General features: G+C 44.8%; 1 protein-coding gene across 1 annotated transcript in view; it reads right to left on the minus strand.

Moving 5' to 3' along the window:
• The window catches only part of ZCCHC7 (zinc finger CCHC-type containing 7), a 115292-nt gene extending 105392 nt beyond the window's left edge, over positions 1-9900 (minus strand). Inside the window, exons 1-4 of the mRNA XM_063320896.1 lie at positions 9835-9900; positions 9337-9376; positions 6620-6737; positions 3280-3990 (exon numbers count right to left, since the gene is read on the minus strand). Of these exons, the coding sequence (XP_063176966.1) occupies positions 3280-3967 (688 nt within the window). The 5' untranslated portion in view covers positions 3968-3990; positions 6620-6737; positions 9337-9376; positions 9835-9900. The remainder of the gene's footprint in view (positions 1-3279; positions 3991-6619; positions 6738-9336; positions 9377-9834) is intronic.
• Positions 9901-10240: the final 340 nt, after the last annotated feature.

Raw genomic sequence — 10240 nt, forward strand, 5'->3', positions numbered from 1 at the left:
CATGTCTCAAAATAATTTAAATTAATATCTTTGAGACAGTAATTTGGCAACACACATTTTTAAAATGCATTTCTTCCTTCGGATTTAAAACTTTTATGTTTACATTTCAGCAAAGGAATCCTATAAAGGACTATAAAGAACTGGAGTTCTATATGCTTCGTAAGCTTAACATACAAATTATGGTTACTTTACATTAGGAAGATTTATGTCTTTTTTTCCCTACTACTATTTTGATGCTGTTTTGGCTTTTCATTACATACACACATACATACATCACCAATTTATTTTAAGCCTGTGTCTTTGCATCCCCATCACCACACATGCTAGAAACAGGGTGCCCGAGCCAAACTTTCACGTGCCGGAGCTACCCGAGTATCATTCCCTGGAACGTGGGATGAGACGCAGGGGTTTGAGGGGCGCCCGGTGCCACGGTACCCCAGTACCAGCACGGGGCACGGCACCCACAAAGGAGTCACCACTGGCCTGAGCACAGCCGGAAGAAACGCGCAAAGGTTACGGCTTTCTGCAAGGTCGTACGTACATAGGAAGGCAGCAGCCAAAACGAAGAGGGATGTGTGTGTACAACGAGCAGTGGCTCCCCAGGGGCCGCCCGTGCCTGATGCACGATCCAAACGTCCCACGTCCCCAGGCACGAGGCGGCTCTTGGCAAAACCACTATTGATGTGAGGCAAGGCACAAAAAGGGGCTTTGGGGAGGTTCTGATGTGGCTTTGAGAATAAAAATCACAGTAGGAGAAGAACAGTTATATTTATGAGCCTCTTGTGTGACTGTCCACGACTTCCCATTCCAGCATCGCAAAAAATGCTTACATCACCCACGTTAAATGAAACAATTTTTGTTCTTAAGAATATGTCAAGTTTACACACCACAGGAAAATTCTGCTCCTGCTACCTGGTTTGAATGCGGCTTGCTTATTGTCAACATCTATGAATAGATCTATATGAACAAAAAACATTACTACATTTGTTACAAAAACATGCCATAAGTTAGCAAAATTGTATCCTGATATTAACCTCCTGTATTGATTTTTAAAAGCCTCTTTCAGTTGGAACCGGCAGACCTTCACTAGAAAAGCATAAAGAATGAAGACACGAATTTTCATTTTCATGTTACACGTACTAACCATAATCACCCCGATAAATTAATTAGAGAATGTTCCCCAAAATGTGTATATGTAATTTTGAAATATGCTTAAAGTCTCAAGCACTGTTTAAACATTTTTCTGTCTTCTGTTTTTTTGAGTAATCTTTAGTGCTACCATCAGCAATTTTGGTACATAAATCCAAGAAGATACACAGAGTAAATTGAACAAAAGAAACCTAACTCCTGGTCATTTGCCTGCCCAGCACTCATGAGGAAAATAGACGCTACCCAGAAAAGGTATTAACTGTGCTACGCACAAACTGCATCGCTGTTACAGCAGTCACCACACGTCACCAAACGTTAGCTCCCCAACAGGCAGAGTAATTTAAGAAAAAGACAGGCTAATTAGCTCTAGTTTCAAAGAAAAGGATGGGATGTGAAAATACAAAAAAGAAAGAGATTAATGGAATTTAGCAACTTCAAGTTAATTCTTAGAAACTGCATTTTAAAAGATTAATAGGGAGAAAAAAATTATATAAATTCCAAATATAACGTGGCTGTCTGGGGTTCTGGCACGGCAACTGAACGCTCTGCCACTCTCCTGGCATCGCACTGGGAATAGGAAAAGCATTTCTTAACTCTGCGAGGCTTGGCCAGGCACACCTTCTGAGATCAACTGCGGGCTACGGTCTGACTAGCAACGGGCGATGGGTAACTATGCAAAAACATACACAAGAACAACTCTAAGCAATAAGTTATTGAACATTTACGGGCAAGAAACAGGTGTTTTACCAGAAAAGAAGACAAAGACAACGTCTCAGCTTTCCCCTCTCAAGGAGCGTACCAGCATGTGAACAGCAGCACTGTTTGCTCAGCCACCCCGAGGAAAAACTTCACCACTACCAGCCTGCAGAACATTTCATTTCCCTGCACCCAAAACCGCCTCATTTACATCTGCACCAAGTAAAATTATGGTATACTTTAAAAAAATAAAAAAAAGAAGAAAATTATTATAAACTTTTTTTTTTTTAAATGAAGCTTTTTAAACATCTGGCAAAGGTCCCCAGCACTGCGGCTGATGGGGCTCGCCCTGCCACCGAAGCAGCCTTCTGTGAAACTGGCAGGGGACGCTGTTTCTGGAAATCATCTTTGTGCACTGGGAAACCAGTGGGCAACAAGCAAGGATGGCTGACCGTCTAAGAGAGTTTTCAGTTGCTGGTGACAAGGTACGTATTCCATAGTATGATTATTACAAATGCGTATCTAAAATCTGCCGCGTTAACCATCACATTTAGTAACTCTGCATTGTAACGTGGAATAATATTTTGCAAAATACCCAAATGTTAGATGTTAAGCCTCAGCGGTTGGGAACCTCTCTGAATTATTGAGTGCAGAATCCATACAAGAAGTTACAGTAAATTTTAGATCAACAGCCCAAACTGCCAGACTCCTGAAGGATGGGTTACAGAATCTGCTTCTGGAAGGAGAACCAGCTCAGGTGGTCCCCCCTCCGCTCCATTCCCTCCCCTGTGACGGTTCATCCCTTTCCTGAGCTCTGATTTCTCTGGTGTAGCACACAGCACAGCCTCAATGAGCACCGGTGTCTGCACCGCTGAGAGGCAATGAGGCAAGGCAGGCAGGGCAGGGGGGCAGAAACATCAGCACGCAAAAAGAGGAATGGCACTACTCCCTGGGTTACGAGCACCAATTACTTTCCTACCCTGCAGCACTTTTCAGCAAACTTTTTATTGTTAGGCAGTTCCTACCTCTGATTTTCTTTATGCCTTTAGTCCTCAAACTGTTTTTTTCCTGCTAACATTGTTTACAATTAGAAACCTTTTTATTTCACCTCCCTTCACCCTGCAACTTCTTATATACTCTTAGGAATACAAAATGCACAGCAAAGTTGTAAAGTTCACAAGATTAATCACTCTGATATCACTTCAGAATTTCTACCAGAAAAAATATTGTCTTTCCACATATGACACTACTGAAATAATGGTATTGAAATGGTATAAAAAATGGCCATTTCCTTCATCATAGTTTTGCACCCATCATTACATCCTCCAGTTTGCTTTCTGTTTATCTTTCTTTTCAAAGATTGGCATTGGTATCGTTGCAAACAAATCTTCCCACATACAGAAGAATAAACAAGCAATTAAAAAAAGTACTAACCTTCGCTGACAGGAGTTGCACAGCCTTCAAGGTTCAACATTATATCTTCATCTCCGTCATCTGCACCGGCTCCCAAAAGCATCCAGGTCTCGACATTATCACTTTCAGATAACAAGCTCTCCTCCTCCGAGCTGTCATCTATTACGAACACATCTTGGATGGCATCAGCTCCAGCAGAACTCACTGGGTCAAGCTTCCCACCAGCGCTTCCCCTTTGCCTTGAAACGTCAGTGCCCGATCCAGCAGCATACAGGGTATTACATCCAACAGCTTTGGCATGATTTGGCGTGGAAGATCCTGGAGGGATATGTATTTTACCTTGAGATGAAGAGCTTGTTGACTTCTTTACTTTGCTTTTGTAAACACTGTCTTCATCTGGTGTATCAGACAAGACAATGACCTCAGGGTCATGTGAAACCTGAGCACCACAATCAATCAATTCAATGATTTTCTCATCTTCACACCGTTTCTCAGTTAGAACTGAACTATCATCCATGGCTCCTGCAACATCAGCTTCTTCATCCATTTCCAGCGTGCTCATTTCTCCAAGATTTTGGGAATAGTGGATCTGGCTATAGAGATGAAATTCCACCTCACTATCAATGCTCTGCTCACTGGATGACTCCTCATTATAAAGTTCATCTTCATACACGTCAGTATCCTCGTTGTCTTCATATCCAACAAACATTCTGGAAAGCAAATAGTCTGTATCTACAAAAAACCAAAAGGTTATATCAGAATGGTCATGAATGTATGCCAAAACCCATCTGACAGATGATACCTTTGGTCTTTCTGAAATTGCTAAGGTTAGTCGTGGAGCTCTGTGTACAGAAAGTAAAACTGAGCAGACTTAACAGCTGCAACAATCGATGCTCAAATACATAATAGCAAAAGCTACTTAAGGGTGCATCTGATTTAATCTCAACTACTACTATAACTACTACTACAACAACCACTACAACCCTCAGCGACTTTGGCTTCTGAAAGTTGCACTTGACATACTCTCAGCCTCCATAGCTGCTCTCCATCCTGGGTCCAAAGCCAGAATACCTGCATGGATCGGGAGGCAAATAAGTGCCTGAATCCGAGTTTTGATTGTTCTGCCAACTACTATTAATTCTGGGTACTTTGCAACTTGTTTTACTAAGTAACATCTTATATACATACCCGAAAGAGCAGGGAAGGCACATTCAGCAATATCTGACAGAACTAACTTGGAGCCTATCTACACTTGAGCTGCAAAGCCACCTGAGCTGGCACTTCAGAATGTAATCCTATGAGAAGTGCCAGGACTATGATACAGAAGCACCCAGACACACTCTGCACAAGCTCAAGCCTGATGGTACCATAAAGAAAAAAACCAGTAAAGGTCGTATACAAATCTGCAGCCTTCATACAAACTAGCATGTCACATTGTCCCATTAGCACTTATGAACTGAGTTACAATGCCACGAACACGCAACTGCAATGTTCTTAGGCCTGAGGAGGATACGCCTGCGGTGTCTGCCCAGCTCAACACTAGCTATGACATCTCTGCGCTGCTACCAGTTTAACAATAATTATCTACAACCTTTAATAGCTGTTTTGGTCCATCTAGGATGAAAGCCCCAATGGCCCTTCTCATGTGCTCAGCGATACTGCTTTTTAAACAAATATGCTATAAGAGCTGGCTGATGGGACAAAGTGCACCCTCAGCAAGTTTGCAGATGATGCAAAATTGGGACGAGTGGTTGATACACCAGGTGGTCGTGCTGCCATTCAGCGGTGCCTCAAGGGGCTGGAGAAGTGGGCAAAGAGGATCCTCATGAAGGACAACAAAGGTAAACGTAAAGTCCTGCACGTGGGAAGGAGACATGCTGGGGGCCCACTGCCTGGAGAGCAGATTTGCAAAAAAGGACCCGGGGATGGGACAAGTTGACCATAAGCCAATACAATTCTGTGACAAAAAGCATCCTGGGCTCCTGAGGAGCAGGGTGAGGGAGGTTATCCTTCTGCTCTAGTGTGCGCTCAAAGACCGTATCTGCAGTGCTACATACAGCTCTGGCCTCTCCAGTGCTGTAAAGATGGACATACTGGAGTCAGCACAGCAAAGGAGCACTAAAACAATTAAGGGACTGGAGTATCTGTCACACGAGGCCAGGATGAGACAGCAGGGACAGTTTCTCTTCTCATCCTTGAGAAGAGGAGGCTCAGGGGGATCTTATCCATGTACATAAATACCCGATGGGGGATGTAAATAAAAAAAATGGGGGAGGGGGCGTAAATAAGACAGAGCCAGGCTCTTCCAAGTGGTGTCCAGTGACATGACAAGACCAGTAGCAGAGCCAAAAAATAAAACACAGGAAATGCCACTTAAGCATAAGAAAAAAACCTCTTTTATTCTGGACCTCTTTTATTCAGAAAGGCTGTGGAACTTCATCCTTGAAGATGTTCAAAACCCAGACAGACATGGCCCTGAGCACACTGCTCACCATCACCCTGCTTTGAGTCAAGGCGGATGGATGAGACAACTGCCAGAGGTTCCTTCCAGCCTCAGCTATCCTGTGACCCCAGCCCAATGGCGAGTGGCTCCAGAGTTCACTACTGCTCCCCACTGAGACTGAACCCCAGAGAAATTCTGAAGTTACTTTGCCTAATTCATGGGATACGTTATTTCATTTACATGACTACATCAGGCAGGGAGGAGAGGAAAGGGAATACTTTCTGTGAAAAGTCTCTCATTTTGGTGTTACAGTTATTCCTAGGGAAGGTAACAAGCTTTTTTAGACATGAAAACCGTCAGAGGGAGGTCAGTTTTTCAGTTGTGGAAGGAAGTGCATGGTATTGTTTGAATTCACATACTGATACACAGGTACCAAAATTTAGATTTGGAAGCCTTATACATAAGTAATTTGTGCGATTATGGTGTTTAAAGAACCAAAAGGCTCTTACTGTGACAGCTTTCTGTGCACAGCCTGCAAGAGTCCTTCCCTGATCGTGATAGATTTGACCTCGTTTGTATTCTTCTTATACCAGCAGTCAAACTAAAGAGAAAAACATTTTTCCCACAAAAACAAAGCAAAACCACACAAAACATGAGCACACAAGCGGGAAAATGCAACGCTTACAGACAGTCTGTACTCTGTACCCTTTTCTGTTTAGGGTAGGTGTTCTACTTCCAGTAGATCAGCATACATCATCCCTCAAGAGTTACAGAGAGTAAGTACATGATCATTGCTGAAAACATGCAGCTAAACAAGACTGCTGGCTCACGAGTGTCAAAGAGCGCCCAAGGAGCTGACTCACACGCACTTCATAATGAGGACAAGAGTAAGAAGAGGCAGCATGGCGCTACACTTACTTTGATCTATCCTCCCCAGAAGCTCAGGTCAACAGCGGCTCCTCCTCTTCCTCAAAGATCCACGCACGACTGGAATGATGAAGGGCTCTTCCTCTTGCTCAGCATGTATGGCAGGCCACTGGGAAACACGAAACACCAAACATCAGCACCACAACGCAGTCTGGAGATGCTGTTCACCATCCTCAAACTCAGGTAATAGCTAAGCCCCACCTCTTAACCACTGAGTGAAAAACACCTGTTTCAGGTGTTTGGCATCAAAGCAGACAAAAACACTGCCTCTAGGAAAGGGAAGAGGAGCTCAACAGACAAAGTTTTGACAGATTGTCAAAGTGAAGCAGTCTCTTACTCCATTCATACTGATACTCAAATAGAGAAAGACATATCTGACTGCCAGTCTTCAGCAACTTAGATTTCCTTTCACCACTGAAAGATTTCGACTATGGACAATTGTCCTTTTTGCTACCAGCTAGACTATGACAAAGACTTCTCTCATGTCTGGCACAGGCTAGACGATTTGATAGGTAATACAGGCTGCAGAGAGCATAACACACTGACGCTGTTAGTGCGTCACTAACTGACTAACTGTGTCAATAACTGACACAGTTCCATACTTTGGAACTCGCCTGCCTTACCTTTAAAAAACTGCCAAATGTCAAACCCTAGGCCCGTCCCCTCAATGAGAGGAATACCATTCCTACCTGAACCCAGAGCACAACTTTCCTCACAAGTACCTGACTGCCTCTCTGGTAGGACCTAAGTAAGAACAGTTCAGGTAAGGGGCTAACGATCTTAAAATTCAAAAATCACGGCTATCTGAATGTCTTTTAGCCAATTCTGAACAAAACTCCGGAAAGCTATAGTTGGAAATGGCAGGAGATCATTTTCCCGGATCATTTACAAAGACGGCTTGCCAGCACGTTTTGTGTAGTCCATTAAAAAATCCAGCATCCCCAACTTGATAAAGTAACAGAAGCTGGCAGCAGCACAGTGCAGTCAGAAGGAAGGCGCTGAGGGTGACTTGTAGGGAGGAAGAGCACAAACAAGTTAATCAGAACACCCACAGCAACTTCCTCAGCCAAAATTCCACGGCAGCCTGGGACACTCAGCTGCAAGATAAGCACAGAAGGGGCTTTGTGTAAGTGGCAGTAAGATGCCCAGGCCAGTCCTTCCCATGCCCATGCCAGTAGGTTTCTCCCTACCGGCTCCTTTCTTCTGCTTAACTCCATTACTTTTGCTGCTCTTACTTTTTCAACTCTTAAAATCTTTCAGAGCTCACACAGTAACCTTTTCCTCTCTTCCTCTTGCCATTTGAAATATGCATTCTGCTTAACTTCAAATATTGTGATTTCTTGAAAGAAAAAACCCTCAAACAGACAAAAAATGAACTGCAAAAAAGATTACTTTTTCATCCTTTGCAAATATGGCTTTTCAGATAAGTGTACTACTCCCACCACAAATCACCAGTGATATCCAAATATTTCCTCATTTTTCTTGCTCTTTGCCTGATTTTTGCAGTAATGCCAAATCTAACACTTTATGACAAAGTCCGCACTGAAAATACAGCAACAAATGTATTTTCTGCTGTCTTAGGAGGTAAAGACAAGACATAACCCTATCATCAGTCTCTCTGTTACAGACAGGAACAACAATAAAATGGAAAAAAAAGGTCTTTTGAGGTAATTACCAAAAATTTCCTAAAACCACAAGGATCTATCAGAACAGAGGTTCAGACATCAGAATGGCAGCAGACATCAACAGGCTTCACAGCTGTGTGCAGAGCAGACCTTTTCTGTCTTCTATCTACTCATATTTTAATATATAAGCTGCCTTTAGACTGTTCAGATATGGCACAGGTACAACCAGCATGAAATTGATAAGCAACTTAAATGTTCGAATATAGTTAAATGAAATCTTTCATTTCAGCTGGTGTAACTGCTTTTGTACCCTTCATCAGAAGTTGCAAACCTCTGTTTTGGGAAAGATAAGCAAGCAAAATTATTAATTGTTATGAAGCCAAATCAAAAATGAAAATCTTTCTTCTTCTTGTTTACCTAAAAAGGCATACAAATGTCAAATCTGTATGTTTGGTTTTTTTAAAAAAAACCCCATCAATATGTGGTTATTATTGGAGTTTAATGTCAGGAGACAGTTTTTGTCTTCCTCTGTGCTGTGTTTCTGTACCAGATGTAACACAGATTACATTTAGGCTTACAGAGATAACTGAGCTGCACTCAAAGCAGATGAGAAAGAAACATTTTTCATTTGCCGCCCAAGGTGAGATGTGCAGCCATCAGACACCTGGTCGCTCCCTGCACTGATGTGCTCAGTCTGGAGCAGAAATGTCCTCACAGTGAGACACTCAAAAATGCCGTAAGGTGGATTCCAGGGCAGTCACCCCCTTGGTTTTCAGGAAGCAAACCCCATCAGGTACATACTGCAGCTATTGTCTCAGTTTCAGGTAGCCAAGAAAAAGACCAACAGCACCATAAAGGTGATCTAATGGTGACATTAGTTATTTTGGGCTAAACTTTGTTACTTGTTTCTTGCAAGGATAACTTGCATTGATCAATGCTGAGATGTAAAACTCGCTCTGATGTCGATTTGCAGTGTGTTTGAGAACGCGTTTCTTTTCTGTACTTCCTTTAAATACAGTGCGAATAAGTGTAAAGGAAAGAAGAAAGAGAAGAGGTAAATGTTTTTCTAGTGACAAGTTATACCTTCAGGAGATCACTGGAATATATCTTCCACACACAAACCCTGCAAAATAACAAAACATTCGGAGTTTACTTTGAGCCTTTTAGAAGATTTTTTTTCTTCCTTCTTCCCCTCAGATCAACAGATTTGTTTTTTCCTGAGATCAGGACTGAACTTGGCCGGCTGACCCGGAGGCGGCTGTGCCAGCGGGAAGGAAATACGGATCCCCAGTATGTGGGGAGGAGAAAAAGGAGGAACCGGTTGAGGGGGGAACCGCTCCACACCGCGGCGGGGCCAGACCCCGGCGGCACCGGGACGGGCCGGGCCCGGCCAGGCCAGGCCGGGTCGGGCCCGGCAGCCGGGGCCTTCCCGTGGGGGGAGGGAGCCGGGTCGGAAGGGCCGGGCGACGCCATGCCGTGAGGGGCCGTGCCGGGGGAAGGCGGGGGGAGACGGGGGGAAGCTGGGAGGGGGGTTCGGGGCCGGGGTCGGGCGGCCGGTACCGGCGCCGCTGCCGTACTCACTGCCGGCCGCGCCGGGACACGCCGAGCAGGAAGTGGCGGCGCGCGCGTGCTTCCGGTCCCGCCCACCCTCCTCGCCCCGCCCACCAGGAGGCCCCGCCTCTCCCCGTGCGGGGGGCGGGGCCTCCTGGTGGGCGGGGCGAGGAGGGTGGGCGGGGGCTGTAGTGGGCGGGGCGCGGGGATGAACAGAATCACCGGCTTTTTGCCCCAAAATGGTCTAGGGGGCTGAGAGTTGGTGGGGTTCAGTCTGGAGAAGAGAAGGCTCCGGGGAGACCTTCCAGCCCCTTCCAGTCCCTCAAGGGGCTCCAGGAAAGCTGGGGAGGGACTCTGGAGCAGGGAGGGGAGCCGTGGGACGAGGGGGAAGGGTTTTAAACTGGAAGAGGGGAGATTTGGGTGAGATCTGAGGAAG

This window comes from Chroicocephalus ridibundus, chromosome Z (genome assembly GCF_963924245.1).
Source record: "Chroicocephalus ridibundus chromosome Z, bChrRid1.1, whole genome shotgun sequence".
Classification (NCBI taxonomy): domain Eukaryota; kingdom Metazoa; phylum Chordata; class Aves; order Charadriiformes; family Laridae; genus Chroicocephalus; species Chroicocephalus ridibundus.